The 19,414-nt window shown below is 34.0% G+C and overlaps 1 protein-coding gene across 13 annotated transcripts in view; it reads right to left on the bottom strand.

The window, feature by feature from the left end:
• Positions 1-6,334: 6,334 nt before the first annotated feature.
• LOC100817889 (uncharacterized) overlaps positions 6,335-19,414 on the bottom strand; it is a 36,463-nt gene continuing 23,383 nt past the window's right edge. Inside the window, exons 8-12 of one of the 13 annotated variants that reach the window (XM_006605609.4) lie at positions 18,395-18,607; positions 17,520-17,585; positions 16,972-17,051; positions 16,784-16,898; positions 6,335-6,593 (exon numbers count right to left, since the gene is read on the bottom strand). In XM_006605609.4, coding sequence (XP_006605672.1) covers positions 16,790-16,898; positions 16,972-17,051; positions 17,520-17,585; positions 18,395-18,607 — 468 coding nt within the window. In that variant the 3' untranslated portion in view covers positions 6,335-6,593; positions 16,784-16,789. Of the gene's footprint in view, positions 6,594-14,809; positions 16,307-16,783; positions 16,899-16,971; positions 17,052-17,519; positions 17,586-18,394; positions 18,608-19,414 lie in introns of those variants that run through there. The other 12 variants (XR_001386955.3, XR_420227.4, XR_001386956.3 and 9 more) reach the window with 12 other exon arrangements.

Genomic DNA, 19,414 nt, shown 5'->3' with positions numbered 1-19,414 from the left:
TACATACACAAGCTCTTTTGACCAAACAGCTTACCTTAAATGATAATTGCATCCTTTGCTCCCTTTTTGAGCTGAATGATATTGTAAAAAAATTGAACCCTGAACTTAAATAAATATCTCATGATACCTTGTTTAGATTCTAGGAGATCATATGGTTCAAGGCAAATTTACTCTAAATTTGGGGGAGGGAAGTCATATCCAATGAAAAGAAAAAGGTTAAGCATCAACACACACAACAAATAAGTTGTATGTTAAAAAAAAAAGAATAAATTGTGTTGTTAGAATAAGGTCAAAAGCAACTTGAAAGGAAAAGATAGTGAGAAAGCTACTGGTATAATACAAGACCATTGGGATAAGTCAAGGATTTATGCTCTCTTAGAATCTAAACCTTTGAATCCTAGAAAAACCAATGAATTTTTTGTAGCCAAACCTCACTACAAGCCTGAGAAAGTCCTTCTGATTTTGTTTATACATTTCTGACTTGATGGCATGAGATGAAATGCAAAGATTGGATCTTAGAGTATCAATTGGAATGAGTTTTGGGGTGTTTATGTAATTTTTATTTTATCCTTATAATTATAAACGTGAATTATAAGTGTGAATTATATACTTTTGATGAACCAGTTGATGTCCCAATGAGAAATTGCTATGAAATTGATGTGTTCTTGTGTTGAGTGTGAATCCTATAAATTGAACCTTTGTCTAATTAGCGTGAATTGATGAAATTAAGTAAGTAGAGATTTAGCGTAAGAGGGAGTGAGATATTGATTTTGTATTTTCTCCTTTTCATGTTTTTTAGGGTTTTTTTATACTTTAAAATTAATATTATATTTGAAATTGACCATAGATTTCTAGTAGACTGTGTGTTGTATTCTTAGATAATATATATGAATTCATGTATACTTATATATACGAGAAAGTTTTCATATAATTATTTAGAATTGGTACATTGAAAGCTTGCTTTGAAATTCATGATCCAATATGATGTATGTTGCTGGTTTTATATGTATAGATTTAGCTATATATTTATTTATATTAATATTTTATGTAAATAATATTGTAGTGTTGTTATAGTGTGATTCCAAGAATTTTCTCGATGAATTAGGGAAAGAACAAGATAATGTTTCAATGTTTAGTGACAGTCAAAGTACTATAAGTCTTGCTAAGAATCCAGTCTTCCATTCTAGATGCAAGCATATTCAATTAAGATACCATTTTATCAGGGAGTTGATAAATAATGGAGACTTATCTTTGTTGAAGATCTTAGGATCAGAGAATCCAGCAGATATGTTGATTAAAGTTGTTACAACTAACAAGCTGAGGCTTTGCATTGCCTCAGTTGGCCTTCAAGGATAATTGAATATGAAGGCGCTACACTAGGTAAAGAGTCGATGAACTCATTGCTTACAAGGAGCTGCTAGAGTTTGGAACTTAGACCCCAAGTGGGAGAATTGTTAGAGTTTGTGGTCTTAGTTCCTTTGTCCCATATCGCTTGGTTTGTAAAACTTGTGTGGTCTTCGTCCCACATCGCTTGGATTGTAAAAACTTGTGTCTCATTAGTGTTATATATAGAGACACCTTGTAACCTTTTATGTGCGCAAGTAATAAAAGTTCTCTTTATGTGCGCAAGTAATAAAAGTTCTCCTAGGCGTCAAATGAGATTTTTCACTAACATGGTATCACATTACATATAGGATTGAGTCTTAGTGTATATGTTGCATAGCGCCTGTATAATGATCATTCTGACTTGTTATGTCATGGTGTGTAATGAATTATGTAAGTGTGAGATGTGTTATTTATTTGAGATGTGTTGTCTTGAATATGTGATTAATTGTGTTCCCATAGTGAGCCTCAAAGTGATTCAACTCATCGGATTACCACAATACTCGTTGCACATTAACTCATCACCCTTAAAGGGTCTTATAGTTGTGTGATTGTACAATACATAGCTCACAACTTAATGCATACAAAATTTCAATACACATGTATCTTACAATTCAACACATACTCAATTTATCACATACAATCAATCTCAATCACAATGTTATAATCTCAACGCAACATGTTATCCCACAGTATTAATATTTATATGACAAAACATGTATATATTAAATCAAACTATATTATTTTCAATTAAAAACAGTTAATAAATAATTAAACTAAAAATGCATTGAAAATATTTATCGTTCAATCTTAATATATTAATTTTCTTTAATTTAATTTTATTATTTGAACTATTAATTCCTAATTTAATTTAACAATTCATATACATACATATGTGTGTGTGTGTGTGAGTGTTATAATCATCAACACCTAATAAACTTATGAGATATAAACATGACAAAGAACATTTCCAACAATGTAATTCTCACACTAATCTAGTAAATCTTGTTCAAAACACAAACGAATTATACAAAAATGTTTATCATCACATGGAGAGTAAAACCCCTCAAACAATTTCACATAATCATATCAAAATCATAGGTTCCAAAAACACAAAAACACCAAGAGCAATCAATTTTATCAACCAATTCGCATTAGGGCATCAACTGGCCCATCAAAATAACAATCTCGTGATTATAGTCATAAAGGCAGAATTGCAATACAGTAAACATCCCAAAATAAACCATAATTTGATCCTCTAAGAATTCCTACACATGTTCATTCTAACCCCAATTGTGATCCTCTAAGTAGTCCGGCAACGATAGTGGCATATCTTGCAATTTCCTAAAATTTCTCAAACTTTTACTCTGGCTGCTCTACTAGGGTTTCCAAGCGTTAGAGAGAAGAAGAAATAATTAAAGCCTTAATTTTACTGTCTCTGTGCAAGGGCATATCTCTCTCTACAAACATTATTTTGCAAATTCCAATGTGTGAATAAATTCCGAAGGTGGTGTCCAAATTTCAAGACAATCCAATGGTTAACGAGTCCGGAATCGTAGTTTTACTAGGACAAATTTGGGAGTATGCGAGAAAAAAAGAATTTTTGAAAAGGAAGAAGGGAGAATGAATTTGAAAGAGAAAGTGTAGAAACATATCATAAATGTAAAAACTAACCTCATATGGCTCTATTTATAACTAGGGTACTCCGAGTCTATCATTTATTCTATTTTTCTTTATTTTATTATTTTATAAAAATGAACTCGATTTTACTCTTTCATTAAATAAATAATCAATTAAAACATGCATTTATTTTCTAAAACATCATTTTACTCTATTTATTTTCTAATACTATGAAACCCTTATTTTAATTAGCCAAAACCATTTTTTCTCATTTATTTAATTTCTAAAAGCTCTATTAATTTTAAAATAAAATTCTTTATTTATTTTACGAAATACGGGGTGTTACATTAGCCACTACAAAACCTTCTAAGGTTTAGGAGGAGGTCCCACATGTTCACATTCGCTTTCCTACACCTACTATTGAGCCTTCTTTGAGGCCAATGGAAGGTAGGCTAAACTCTATGGTGAAGCGCGTCAATAAGATTCATTATGACCATAAGTTGCTCTTCTCCAACACTGGCCAACTTCAGAGGGCTATGAATGATTTTTTTGAGAGATTCATTCATATTGAGGAGTGAATTTCTGATAAGGCAGGGTCTCTGTTGATCCCTGAAGTGGCCCCTATGTAGCATGAGCCTCCACCACCACCAAACGCTACCACCATGCCTTCATCTTCATCTTCAAAAAACTCATCTCCCAACAAGCATGACTAATTTTCTATCATTGTTTCCTCCCTTCTAATTTTTCTTGACGACAAAGGGGGAGAAGTTTGTGAGAGATTGAGTAGGAAGGGGATCAATTTCTGTAGGATCATTTTGTGCTTATTATTTATATCTTTTGATGTATTTTTTATGATCCTATTTATTAATGAAATTGATCTAGATCCCTAATTTTATTTATGACAAATTATTAGCAATGCAAATTGAAAGGATGCTGGTTTAAGTGATGACTAACTTTCTGCCTAAGTGTTTCAGTGTTTAATATATTAAGTAAACATGTTCATTCATTTTGAAGTGCTCAAAATGGTTGTATTAGAATAGTTGTCAAGAGTTGAGAACTCAAAAGGTTTTTTGAAGCCCATCTACATGATGAAGAATGCTTCTCACTAAGTACATGGATTTTTAACAAAACACTATACAACAAGGCTTTTCATAAAAGACATATCAAATGCTACATAAAGAGCATTTAGAATCAATCAAAATGAAGTTGTGACAAAGTCTACATCAGAATGATCAAGATCTTGACTCTGAAGAACTGAACATCAAAATAGTTAAAAATGGTTTAGAGTGCATCATAAGTACAACATTAGGTCTTTCACAAGAGGCACATAAGAAGATTGAATTTGACAACTTGCTTTCCACATGCTTCACTAAGGGCGTATCAGAAAGTGAATGCTAACTGCATTAGAAGATGTAGATTTTTCAAAAATTGAATCTGTCCATGAGATGCAATGATGTATAACATCATAACAGAAGACTAAGGACACTTCACAGTCTAGTCTTGCACAGAACACTAACACACCAGCAATTGTACATTCACTCATTATTTATGAAGTAATCTACTTCAAATAGATTTATGTTGTGAAGATGTGTTAAGGATGATGAAGATATCTACTTCAAAAAGACATATCTTTTGATCTTCATCAAAAGGATCTACATCAAAAGTACTTGCAAGGTAAGAATCGACATAAGTTCCAACCAAGATGCATCATGTAACAAAGAACAACATAAGAACCAACTTGAAAAGTTGGCGACCGATCAAAGATAAAAGGTAAAAGGTGAAACAAGAATGAAAGTATAGAAATATTCTACCAAAATTATCAATTGTATAAATAATGCACAAAAAGGGTAAGTCGGAGATAATATACAAATGATATCCCTACAAAGTCGAAAAATATGATTAAAAATTAATATATGAATATATATTTGTTTTACTTCATGGTCAAAAAATATGACTAAAAATTAATATATGAATATATATTTGTTTTACTTCATGGTCATTACATCTACAGTAATAGGGGTTACAAGATAGAACACAAATTCCAACCTTGATGATAATAAAAAAAAAAAGGTGAACAACCTCAATAACCATCAGTTGAACATTGAAGCAGCTTCAGCATAATTATTGGGAGCCATATGTTCTTGTATAGTTCTTCTCCTACCATCTGATTCTAGAACCATCTCGATTGTCATCAAACAAAGTATTTAGAGCCTCCCCACCAAAGTCAGACACTACTGCCTCAAACCAACCTAGGACACATATCTTGTGTCAGACAACCGAAGAAAGCCAAATCAGGAACCAAAGAATGCCAATCAACTCTGACAAGAGGAATCTATTAATAGGAAAACACAGGTGTGGATGATGGCGTCGTATGGTCACCACAATGCCACATCCCGGGGAAGCCATCTCCAACGCGAAATCTACATTGTCAACACAGGTCAATGACGAGACAGTTCTGATGTAGCTCCATGTGGAGCTTGTAGGCCTTGGATCTTCTTCATCAATGGATTCCTTTGCTTCTTGAGGTCTAATTGTAGTGGAATGGAGAAGGAGAAAGATGAATCGAGACGCCACTTCAAGTAGAAGATGAGTCTAGAAGAAGCTAACCACCATAGGAAGCCATGGATAAGAGCATGAAGTAGAAGAAGATGAATGAAGGGAGAGGAAGAGAAGTGCACGAAATTTAGTTCCTCTAAAGAAGTCTGAACTTTGAAGTTTAATTCTCAAATTATCAAAGTTAAAAAAATGCACACACATGGCCTCCATTTATAGCCTAAGTGTCACACAAAATTGGAGGAAAATTTGAATTTCTATTCAAATTTCACTTGAATTTGAAATTGAATTTATGGAGCCAAAAGTTCACTAATTATGATTAGTGAATTTTAGCTATGGTTCAGCCCACTAATCCAAGATCAAGTCCAAGATTTTTCACTAAGTGTGCTTAGGTGTCATGAGGCATGTAAAGCATGAAGGACATGCACAAAGTGTGACTATATGATGTGGCAATGGGGTGTAGCAAGAAAATGCTCACCTCCCCCTCTAAAATTTAATTGGATTGGGCTTCTTCCAATTCAATTAAATTTATTTCCAACCACACACATCAAATATTCACTTGATGTGTGTGAAATTACAAAACTACCCCTAATACAAAAACTAGTCTAGGTGCCCTAAAATACAAGGGCTAAAAAATCGTACATTTTTTGGGTACCTTACCTATATTATGGAGCCCTAATTACAAGGTCCAAAAATAATGAAACCTTAATCTAATATGCACAAAGATAAGCGGGCTCATACTTAGCCCATGGGCCCGAAATCTACCCTAAGGCTCATGAGAACCCTAGGGTCTTCTCTTGCATCTCTGGCCCAATCTTCTTGGAGTCTTCTATCCAATGCCCTTGCGAGGTAGGATTGCATCAAGTTCTGCCACAAAAGGCCCCAAGATTATGATATAATAGGCACACAAAGCCAATCCACCCCAAATTCCACATTGTCCAAGACTCACGGAAAAGGGGGAAAGTTTGACGGAAGAAACAAACTTGAAAATATAGTCTCTAAAACTGCCCACACCCATCTTTATGCATGCAAAGTACCTTGAAGAAAGCAAAAAAAAAAAATTCAACACAAAAAATGAGTGGAAAATAAGATAGAAAATTGATTTAACATCATCATTAGTCACCAAAATACCTTAAACTTTAAAGCAAAAGAGTGTAGAAAGTTCTAGGTATTTTGGATGACTAACGAGGAAAACAAAACAAAGATAGAATTGAAGAAGCAAAAGGAAAATGAAGAATTTGCAGGCAAACAGGATACCAAATACAACCAATTAGAAAGGGGGGAAAATCATTAATCAAGGGAGATAAATGTGTAATCCATTTTGCGTCATAAAAAATCTAGGATCAATTCCCGGGAGAAGATAAAGGTGAAAATATCCAATGAAGTACAAAGTCAATTACACTAAACCAATGCTCCCAAGAGTCACACAGGAATAAAGATGAGAAAACAACATAGATATCATAAAGAAAACCTAATAGCACCAATAAAGTTGTATAAAGACAAAAGATGAGATAAAGACACAAAGGAAAGGTAGAACCAACTTTTTAATTAATAAGTTGACATTGCCTCTCTAAGACAATATCAACTCAAGGGCAATTGTTCTAGAGTAATATCGACTTCTGCTTGATAATCCAACATTGCCTCTTTGAGACAATATCAACTCAGGGGCAACTATTATAGGATAAATATTAACTTCCACTTTGTTAGGGAATATTTGGGAAATTTTATTCAAATAAAGAAGTTTAGATGGCAGAGGAGAAGAGATATGTCATGCAAAGTGGTAGTTTATTGTGAATAATCGAATTTACAATGAAGGGGTTCAAAGCACTCTCATGCTCATTGAACCCATAATAATAACTCCATATAAAGGAGACCAAGATTATCAAACTCAAGAGTTTACGCAGACTCATGAGAGTTCTATAGACTCGACTCGTAAACTCAACTCGTAGACTCATAAGAGTCTACTTCATATAAAAATAATAACAAAATATCTATAAATGACATACTAATTAAACATTTCTACAATATAATAAAGCAAAATAGTAAATCATAAATTTCAGAATATTTAAATAACCAAGCTTAGTAATAATACATCACTACTAAATAATAACTTGTAGAGGTTATAGTAGTGTTAAATCATTCTCATCGAGGGTTTGATGTTATTAGAGAAAAAGAGTTTGATATTATTAAAGGAGAGAATTTTGTATTTGAGAATTACACTATAAATGAAGGTATGTTGAATACTAAACAGACAGAAAACAATAAAAAAATGACTTACATTTTGGTTAATTTTTTTAACTTGCTAACTCGTTGACTCAATGGTAAACTCAAGAGTCTACTGATTTTACTTAGAGTTTATAGAGTTTACCTAGAGTCTACTAAAAAAAGAGTTTACTTAAGAGTCAACTCACAGAGGACAAGTGGACTCGTAAACTCATAAGAGTTAGTGAGTTAACTCGAGAGTTTGATAACCATGAAGGAGACAACAACTAACTATCCAACCAAATACGACTACAACAAAAAAAATAGAAAACAATTACAGTTACAACATAACCCATGTTAATGAACCACAAAACTAAATGTTCCCTTATATGTGACTAGATGTTCCACCAGATTATAGAAGATTAAAAGACCAATACCAAAGACAAAAGCACTGGGCCAAATGATGTCATCCACCCTATCTCTACTATCCATCATCCAACAATCAATATTATCCACCCTGGTTCAATAAAAATTTTGAACTATAAGTAACTCAGTTCATTTCCAACAATCTACAATAAGTAGATCTAGATAGTACATGAACTTACTTTTTGGAGCAGGCTTTGTGAACATATTAGCTTGATTCTCCATCTATCAACATGTTGGACTCTTAGTACGGATGAAGTAATATCTGATGTCAATGTGCTTAGTCTTCTTATGATGGACTTAATCCTTGGCTAAACAGATTGCAGCATGTACTCTTCCTGTGTAGTGGATAAAGTCATTGTCAGCTGAAGTGTTTCCTTGCATCTGACAAAAGAGTTATGAATCATGAATGCGTACCCAATCACAGATCATCTTACATTCATATCTGCAGCATAATCGAAATCAAAGTAACCAATGAGAGCATAGAACATGTGTCCATGGTAGACGAGTCCAATATCAATTGTACCCTTAAGGCACCATAATATATGTTTCATAGCTTGCTAATCTTCCTTCCGACGATTACTCATATACCTACTCACGAGATTAACTACTTGTGTTAGGTATGGTATGATGCATATTGTAGCATACATGAGACTACCAACAATACCTGCATAAGGAACATGAGACATGTATTCCTTCTCTGATTTTGACTGAGTAGTATTAAGTTCAGATAGACGAATAGACGTTGTCAGAGGAGTACATATTGATTTTGCATATGTCCTCCCAAAATGATTCAACAATTTTTTGAATGTATTTCTTCTAACATAGAAAGAGCTTTTGCTGGACTTAATCCCTTTTGATCTCCATGCCCATAATCTTTTCAAAAGCTCCCATATCCTTCATCTCAAATTCACTACTGAGTACTGACTTAAGCTTCTGAATTGCCCACAAATTTTGAGATGCTATGAGCATATTGTCCACATAGAGCAGTAGATAGATGTGGGAACCATCTTCCACTTTGCTATGATAAACACGAGTCATAGGGACTTTTGATGTACCCATGAGAGACAATGAACTAATTGAATCTCTTGTACCACTTCCTTGGTGATTGCTTCAGCCTATAAAGAGACCTCTTCAATCTAAAAAAAAAATTTTCATTGCCTTCCACCTCAAAACCTTAAGGTTGTTGCATCATGTCTTCATCGAGTCTTCCATGGAGAAAGGCAGTCTTGGCATCGAGTTGCTCTAGTTCCATGTCCAGAGTTGCCACTAGGGCTAGCAAAACACGTATATAGATGTGTCGAACTACTAGAGAGAATATCTCATTGTAGTCCAATCCTTCCTTCTAATTGTAGCCTTTAGCTACCAAGCATGCTTTAAAATGGATGACTTCTTCAGTGAACGATCCAGATTTCTTCTTGAAGATCCACTTGCACCCCACTACTTGTCTGCCTTCATATGGCTTAACTAAATCACAAGTCTGGTTCTTCTGAAGGGATTCCATCTCTTCATTCATAACCATTGCCAACTCCACGGCTTCAAAAAAGGAAATTGCTTCTTGATAAGTTGATAATTTGAATGAATCAATGTCTTATGCTACCTGTAGCGCATAAGACACTATATTAAAGTCATTTCTTTCAAAAGCTTTGGCTTTCCTTTGTAACTTTCTGGGTGTTGTGATTTTGGGCTACTTCGTATGATTTTGACTTGTTTAGCCAATCCCCTCAACTGGTATTGTATTATGATGTTATATGTGCATTTAAAGATCTTGATCGGTCTCATCAGGTGCTTTAAACTACTTATGACCACTAATATTTCTGATTGTGAAGATCTCAAACTCTACCTACTTAGTGACATCCTTAACCTTACCTAAATCTTCATCAGATTTAGAATGCATCATAGAAAGTTCATCAAAGACAACATCTCTACTGTAATGGCCTTTCAGATGGAGACCAGACTCAAAATCCTTTAACTCCATCTCCATAGCCTATAAATAATTCCTTCTTGGCTTTGGGCTTCAACTTACCTCCACTTACATGATAATATGCCAGACATCCAAACACCTTCAGCATTGAGTATTTGGATGGTTTGTTAGACCATACCTTAATAGGGGTCTTAAAGTCTATGGCAATGGACAGTAAGCGATTCATGAGATCGCATGTTGTGCTAACTGTCTTAGCCTAAAAAATCTTACTCTAGCTTTAATTGGATAACATGTATGTGGTTCTTTCCAACAAGGTCAAGTTCATTCTTTCACCTACTCTATTTTGGTGTGGAGTATAGTGTACAATACACTGTCTTGATATGCCTTCATCTTTATAAAATTCATTGAATTTACTAGAATATAATTCCAAACTATTGTGTGTCCTAAGACACTTTTATTGTCTTTCCTGTTTAATTCTTCATTAGAATCGTCCCATGCTTGAAAATTTTGAAAGCTTCAAATTTTTGCTTGATCATGAATACCAATGTCATCCTAGAGTAATCATCAATAATGGAGAGGAAATATCTTGCCCCTCCTAGTGATGGAACTCTCAAAGGCCCCCAACAATCAAAACTGACGTTGTCTAAAATGGCCTTTATAGTGTGTACAACCTTTGGGAATTTTGTCTGATGCTGCTTCCCATAGACATAGTGCTCACAAAACTAAACTAAAGCCCAGTGATGGAACTCTCAAAGGCCCCCAACAATCAAAATTGATGTTGTCTAAAATGGTCTTTATAGTGTGTACAACCTTTGGGAATTTCGTCTGATGCTGCTTCCCATAGACATAGTGCTCACAAAACTAAAGAGGTTCCACCTTGTAAGTAAGTCTCGCTTGCTCAGAATATCCATTAATTTTTCACTGATGGGGCTATCACAGTGGACCTTGAAGGATGTACAAATTTCCTTGCTTGGTCTCCTGCATTACCAAAGACTTCCCTTTCCCTCTAATCTGCATAACTCCACCTTTAACCCAACAAGAAAAACCTTTTGAATCCATGGCACCCCATATACAAGAATTTTCTTAAGCTCTGGAATGTGACGAACTTCAGTTAAGGTTCTAACAACACCATCATGCATTACGATTTGTATAGAATCTATACCGACAAACTTACAAGAAGCATTGTCACCAATGAGAACTTTACCACCAAAATTATTCTCATGTGTCACAAATTAATGTCTATGTGGACACATATGATAAGAACAACCTGAGTCCAGTACCCATTGTTTTGAGTATTGTTGTAGTTGTTCACTCACAGTCATAACCAAATCACTTTCCGTTGAGGAATCATTCTGAACAAGTGCAGCAACAAAATCTTTCTTTGCTTTCTTTGGATAGTCTTGCTTCCAATGACCCGATTCTTTGCAGTAATTGTAGATGTCCTTAGGATCAGCTTTGTTCTTCTTGTCAGCTTTGTTTTTCTTCTTCTACCCTTTAGTATAACGAGTCACTAATAATCCAGATGCAGAGGCTTCATCACCATTCCCAAACACCTTTAGTCGAAGCTCTCTAGATTAGAAACTGAACTTGGCTAGTGTAATGGAGTCCTTGCCTACACTAAGAGAACTCACAATTTTCATAAGAGGGAATGAGAGAGGCTAATAGAAGCATTGTTAGATTTCGTCTTCCATCTTGACATTAATGTCACGTAGCTCCATCAGAACAAAGTTTTGCTCATCAAGATGTTCCTTAAGTGGCGTCCCTTCCCTCACTCAAAGCCCAAACAAACATTGTTTCAAAAGCAACTTGTTGCAAACTGATTTCATCATAAAGAGTTTCTCCAATTTGAGTCAAAGCCCAACAACAATCAGTTCTTCAAAAACTTCATAAAGAACCTCATCAAACAAAGATAAGAGAATTAATGAATGCGCCTTTTCCTCTAGTAACTTAAGCACTGACTTATCAATCTTCGATGGTTGACCAGAGAGAGGAGCCTAGATGCCTTGTTCCTTCAACAAGGGTTACATCTTGATGTGCCAAAGGTTGAACCTATTCTTCCCTATGAATTTCTCAATATTGATTGTGTTGACCGTCTTCTTGATAGAATCTGGAAGACGCAACACGAACAGATAACAAACAAAATGGTTGATCATTGGTGACTTGATATACTACAAAATAGATGTGGAACTAATTTTGAATTAAAGCTCCAAATACAATTTTGTTAGGGTAGATTCGAGAAATTATATTCAAATAGAGAAGTTCATATGATAGAGGAGAAAAGAGATATCGCACAAAGTGTTAGTTTATTGCAAATAGTCAAATTTACAATGAAGGGATTCAAAGCCCTTTCAAGCTCATTGAACCCAGAATACAAAGCTCCTTATAAAGGAGACAATAACTAACTGTCTAATCGAAAATGGTTACAACATAAAAATATAAAATAGTTATAGTTACAACACAGTCTATGTTAATAAACCACCAAACTGGAGGCTCCCTTCTACGTGATTAGGCGTTCCACCAGATTACAAAAGATTGGATGACCAATACAAAAGATAAGAGTACTGGGTCAGGCAACCAATGTTGTCGTCCACCCTATCTCTATCGTCCATCATCCAACAATCAACATACTTGATAAGTCAACATTGCCTTTCTGAGACAATATTGATTCAAGGGCAACTTTTCCGTGGTAACCATCAACTTCTACTTGATAAACCAACATTGTCTCTCTGAGACAATATTGACTCAAGGACAACTATTCTGGGATAAATATCAACTTTACATGTAACAAACATGTGGCACACAATTTAAACATATGATGACTGACTTAAAGATTATAAGTCGACTACAAAGTCCAAACAATTGCTTGAAGCAAGGAATGTCTTGAGCGGAACCAACTTAGAATAAGCACAACACACCCTTCAAAATAGGGTCCTCAATGCAAATACTTATAATAAGACACGCGACTGATAGTGCCATGAGAGAAAACACTATAAATAGGTATTTTGTAATCACACAGGGGGAGACAGATAACAAAACTCAATAATATTAGACTTCAAAGATCTCTCTCTAATTCTCTCCTCTTCTCTTAGTCTACTCCACGTTGCACGACACAAATCACATTGTGTCCCAAACCACAACACATGCATATAATTTGTATTGTTTAATAATATTTATATGCTTTTTCACTTAGTATGTAACTATATATATATATATATATATATATATATATATATATATTATGATTTAGAATTTTTTATTATTATTTAGCTTCTTATATTATATCTTTTGTTTAATTTAGTTTTTGCTACTATTATTAGTTAGTTTATCATACGTTTTTATTACTATAATTTTTAATTTATTGTATCATACATTATGTTCTATTTACTTATTATATTATATTTTTAAATAGTATTTTTACATTTTTAATACTAGTATTACAATTTATTATTATAATTATTTAGCTTATAGGTTGAGATGTAATTTATTCTCCTATTTTCTCAACTTCGAGATTTTAGTCCTTTCATTTTTTTTAATTGAGATATTATATTCCCACTTTTAAAAAACACATGATTTTAGTCCCACATTTTTAACCGTTCACCTATTTATTTAACCACATAGCAATTCACGTAACAAGTTAAAAAGTCACACTTATAAAAATATATGTCAGATGGATGGTGGACGGATGTGGACTTGAGACCCAAGGCCCAATAGGTCAGAAAAGTGAAAAAAAAAAAAAAAAACACCCTAAAAGGATAAAACCCTAAGATCTTGATCCATCTATCCACGTTCTATTTACTCATGTCGTCATTGTTAAAGTGAAACCCACAACACTCAAATGGAAGAGAGGGAGGTCAGCACAACATTAGTATTTTTTTAGTTTTTGATAGAAATCTAAGTTGCAGTTGCAAAATCGCAACACAAACTGCGATCATGCAATGAGTGCTCCTTCATTGTGTGAGGTAATTGTGGTGACAAGGGGCCACTCCACTACGCTATGACTACTATTGACTACATAGGCTTGAAGTTAAAGAAAATATTAGAATACCTATTTGAAGCTTAGAAAAACTAATTTTATTAGAATACTATGCGAAGTCAGGGTGGTGACTTCACAATTTGAAGCATACGAAAAAAGGAAGAGAATATTGAATAGATAAAAGGTTAAAATATGTTTTTCGTCCCTATAAAATTACTGAAGTATAAATTTCATTCATGCAAAAAAATGTTGTTTGTTTTACATCCTCGCAAAGTTGTAATATTCTATTTTTTGAGCTCGGGCTAGACTCAACACTCCCTTACCAAATGGAGAAAAAAAAAAGCTACCACAAATGTCTAAATCCCTCTTCCTTTCCCTTTTTGCAACCTCCAAAGTCTCCCCCAGCAAACATCAGAAAGCCCATGACCGTGAGAATGTGTAAAATTATTATTAAAAAACTTGTTAATACAATACTTATAATAAACTCTACATCCACATGCAAAATTATTATTAAAAAAGGCTTTAATAGAATGTGTAAAATTAATAATAGAGATCGACTGTGCCACACAGGTTCAAACTTTAAATCTAGTATTTAGATAAGGAGAAAAATCCCACATTCAGGAAATAAGAATAAGACCATGAAACAATATGAAATCATCTTTAAAGCGTGTGAGAAGATAGAAACATAATTTATGAAGAGAAAAACAAAGACTGTATTTTCCTGAATATGCTTGAGTAATTCTTCCCCCCAGAAGATTGATTTATTTATAATCAGAATGGTTACATAGATAGTAAATAACTACTATTTTCAAGAGAACAATTAAAATATCACAACTTCCCAAGATACATTGCACTCAACAAAATTCTAGGCTAGTTGGAAAAGTAATAAACATTAAATACTCATATTTCCAACACTCCCCCTCAAGCCAAAGAATAGATGTTCTCCATTCCCAACATGCATATTATTTTTCAAAATCTGGTATGCACAATCCTTTAGTAAGAACATCTGCAAGTTGGCATTGTGAAGTTACATATAGAGTACAAAATCAAACCACTATCTAGCTTTTTGTTGATAAAATGTGTATCCACTTCAATGTGTTATGTTTGATCATGCTGAACAGGATTCTGGACTAAGCTAAGCTGACTTATGATCACAGTAGAGCTTCATAGGTCCATCCCATTCAATCTCTTCTATGATGATTTTCAACCAAAACAATTCACAAAATACCTTGTGCCATAGCTCGATTCAGCTTCAGCACTAGATCGAGCTACAACATTTTGTGTTTTACTTCTCCAAGATATAAGTTTCCTCCAAGAAAGGGACAATATCTCAAACTGGATCTCCTATCAGTAATTGACCTGCATAGTCAACATCAGTGTTGTACTCTCTATAAGTGGCCTTTAAGTGGACTTCTCCTGGATAGTGCATAAATTCACTAACCACTAAAGCAATGCAATATTCGGCCTTGTATGTAATGGAAATAGGCCAGGATGCCTGTCAGGGGCCCGCAACTAGGCTTACATAAGACCTAGCCAGACTTGTTTATTAAAAAGGTCAGGCTTCATCTTTTGAGAAGCCTTTTTACTTTACCCTTCGTTTGGTAGAGTAGAAATAGAAGGGAGGAGGAGAGAAAAGTTCAAAAATTAGTGAGTCTCACCTCCAACACATTACTTTGATTCAAATATTTCTCTTATATTTTCATCTACTCTATTGCTCTCCTCTCTACCAAATAAATTAGGCTTTCAAAAAATGCTTATTAAGCTTGATAGGCTGACCTATTTTATATATAATATAAATATTTATATTTATGTTAATATTATAAATATAATGTATATAAATGAATATAATTATTAATAATAAGTTTATTAGTATTTAAAAATTGAAATGTCTTGTATTGAGACTCATTTTTACTTTGAGTTCGAACCCTAAAACTAAAAGGCTAAACCCGTATGTATTTGTTGGCTCTGCTAGGGCACATCGCACGCCACACCTATGCACGCAGCACAATGCAGGCCACACCTTTGCATGTTGCTCCTCCACACTAGTTCACACAAGGTGGTCAAACAACTTCTACAAGACCTCCAGGCTTGTCGTTGCCGAGAAGGTAGACTCTCTCTTTCTGGGTTGATGGTGGCTCTAAATCAGTGTCATTTTTTTTATTTCTCTTGTCCCTTTGAATCCTTCCTTTTCTTTTTAATATCAATGTGGTCCATAGAGCGGATGGAGTCTGTTATTAGAAACATAAAAATGATGAGCTACCTTCAATAAATTAGAATTATTCGTGTATTAACTTTTGATCTCTGTTTATTTCCATCTATGTTGCCTTGTTTCAGATTATAGTACTTGAATGTTTCTGATTATAATTTTATAGTACTCTTCGGGTTTCAGAGAGGAACAAGTTTCAGGTTTTGCTTGTGTTTGATTACTTGATGTTAAGATATAACTGCTTCCAAAACCCACCAAATGAACTTCCTATATATTCTTCACTTTATAGTTTCTACCACTCTAAATAGTGATTTTGACCGCTGTTAAAACCTCTCTTAAGCTCTACAAAACGCCATGACACTGTAATCAAGTAATAAATAAATCCATTCCACTGATTGCCTAATAAGTAATATCTCAGCATTCACAAAGAATCAGCATATTAACAAAATAATAGTGATGCTATATTAGTCTAAAAAAAGGGATGGATTAAACATTTTACCTACTTTCATGCTCTTTGTACCATCAAATGGCGATAATAGCGTCCGCGTATCATTCTGTGCCACACAAAATGAATCCAGTTGTGAAAATTCAGCTGCATCCACTGCTGTGCAAGCCTAAAATATACCAGTTGAATGTTTTTTAATCCTTTCCAGTTTATTATGAGCAAATCAAATGAAAATCACTTACCATCTCACTAGACACCTCTGTATCCCCTTAGATATGGGACGAAGGAATGGTGGATCCCGTTGAGCATAAAGCAAACCCACCTTCACCACAGAAAGGGGGGTAAAGGCCATGGAATTTACTTATACAATGTTTCTATCAACATGGAGTTAATAAATTTTACAAATATATTTTAAGGAATTTAAGGCCTTTGTACTACTGAGAATTAATAGCCAACCCAACCTTTTGGGAAAAAGGCTTTTTTTTTTTTTGCTGCTGTTGTATATTACTGAATAAATAATCAAATTCCGAGTCTTGGTTCTCTGATTTTCTAAAGTTCAGTAGTTCACCTATGCTGGTATCTGATAGTGTTTGAATTTTCAATTGAAATTTTAGCCATAATTAACATCCTTTCATAAAAACAAGATAAACTTGTTGAAACAAGCAATTTAAAAAATAAGTGCTAATGATCATTTGCAACATCTCAAAACTTCAAAATGAGTGACCTAGTAATAAAAAAAATTGACCAGAGACATCCTAAAAAGCCAATGGCTTTTCTGAAATTAACATACCTGTAACAATGCAAAAGTGGATGGATCATCAAAGATTTCTTCACTATAATCAATTCGGTAATTGACCTGTTTGGAGATAATAATCAGCATTATTAAATAGATTCCAAGCACATAATCCAAAATGATTGTATATGAGATGATATTGGTGTGGCACTGATTGAGAAAAAAATGACAAAAATTGGTTAAAGGTGATTTGGACATATACAAAGAAGGTCACTGTAAGCACTAGTGAGGAAAATGGATTGGAGATCTCTCTATCAGAACCTTGTGGGTATGTGAAGAAAACGCAGTGAAAGCTAACATTTCTTCACATAACCATAGCCATTGGATGCTTTCTATTGTTAGAGATTTTCGATCTTAATGTTTATTACTTTTTAATTTCATCTAAGGATTTAGGATTTTCAATTGGGAAAAAGGTTAAATTGTCCAAGGAATTAGGAATAATTAAATTAACAAAGCTTTAGGGGGAGTGTTGGAAACTATTTCTAAGTAATTAATGTCCAAGATAGTTCAATAGACATTCACATTTACAGTGACTTACCACTGTCCTAGGGAGTTAAAGTTTCTTATTATTGTCATTACATGTATTCAATCAGAATTAATTATAAATAAGAGGTTCTGCTGACTGCTTAATCACTCAAGTCAGACCAATCTTCAACTATAGTAAAGCTTAAAAACTCCTTTTAACAGACAAAATCTAATAAAAAGTAGGGACATTATCCTATAATAACTCAGCATTTTCCTATCCATGCATTACTTTGTGTTTACATTTGCTTATATATTCATAAAATTTTGCTCCAGTATCTTTCATTTTTCAACTGAACAGTAGTCACACAAGAACAAAATATAATCTAAAGAAAGATAAGCAAGTTTACCCCAAATTCTGTATTGGCCAAAGACTGAACAAAATCCATTAACTGAAGTTTTGCCCATTCCATGCGCAACTTAGGGTCGTCAATTTGTGGCGGATGCCTCCATGGTGCACCAAAACGTAATCTGTCTTCTGAAACCTTTCCATTGTATACATCAACTGCAAATTTTTGCAAGATCTCCAATGCTTCATCCAAAGCAGGGTTCACAACAGTAATCTAAATGAAGTTGAATAATGCGTCATTAATCATGCATGCAGAAAAAAAAGACTCAAGAAAAATCATATCAACCCTTGGATTTTCAAAAATGAAAAATCACAATCCCCAAATTCCAACTCCACCAAAAACACAGGAAAATCTTCAGAATCTTCCCTGTTTTTTATTTTAATATTTTTTTTACTCAGAGAAAATAATATTGTATTATATCATAATCAGTACAAGTTGTACTGTTGAAATTACACATTGGGCCAATTTTAGCAGGATTATGGTTCCGTAATACAGAGTATCTAAAGTGAATTAGGAAACCATAATTCTGTCAGTTTACTTGGCCCACAGCTACTCAAAATTCATATAAAGTCTCACCCTAATCACATAAATGCCTCCTTCATATTGCTGGACCAGTGATGAAAAGACATGTCAAAGTCTTTATTCAGATTTTTTTGTCAAGTCCAGCAAAGAAAAATGGCATCCTCCAGTATCTTACTACCATTAAAGCTGTCCCCTTCAAAAACAATGTTATTTCGATGCTGCCAAATACTCCAGGTCAAGGAGATCCACCAGCATTTCCAATTCTGAGAACTAAAGCCATTTTCTTTCCAAACCACATGCTGGAGGAAATGCATTCTCGGGATCTGTGGAAATGGTCCTGAAGTGTTTGTCCACGATATCAATTCCCACCAGAGTGGCATTATTTTGCTGCACCTAAAGAAGAGATGTGTTGCATCCTCATCTTTATATTTGCAGAATGGACATGTGGGATCATTTATTTCCACCTTTCTCCAACGCAGGTTCATTTTTGTTGGTAAT

This window comes from Glycine max, chromosome 20, assembly GCF_000004515.6.
Source record: "Glycine max cultivar Williams 82 chromosome 20, Glycine_max_v4.0, whole genome shotgun sequence".
Classification (NCBI taxonomy): Eukaryota; Viridiplantae; Streptophyta; class Magnoliopsida; order Fabales; family Fabaceae; genus Glycine; species Glycine max.
The sequence above is the reverse complement of the archived record's forward strand: the minus strand, read 5'-3'. Positions and strand labels throughout refer to the sequence as shown.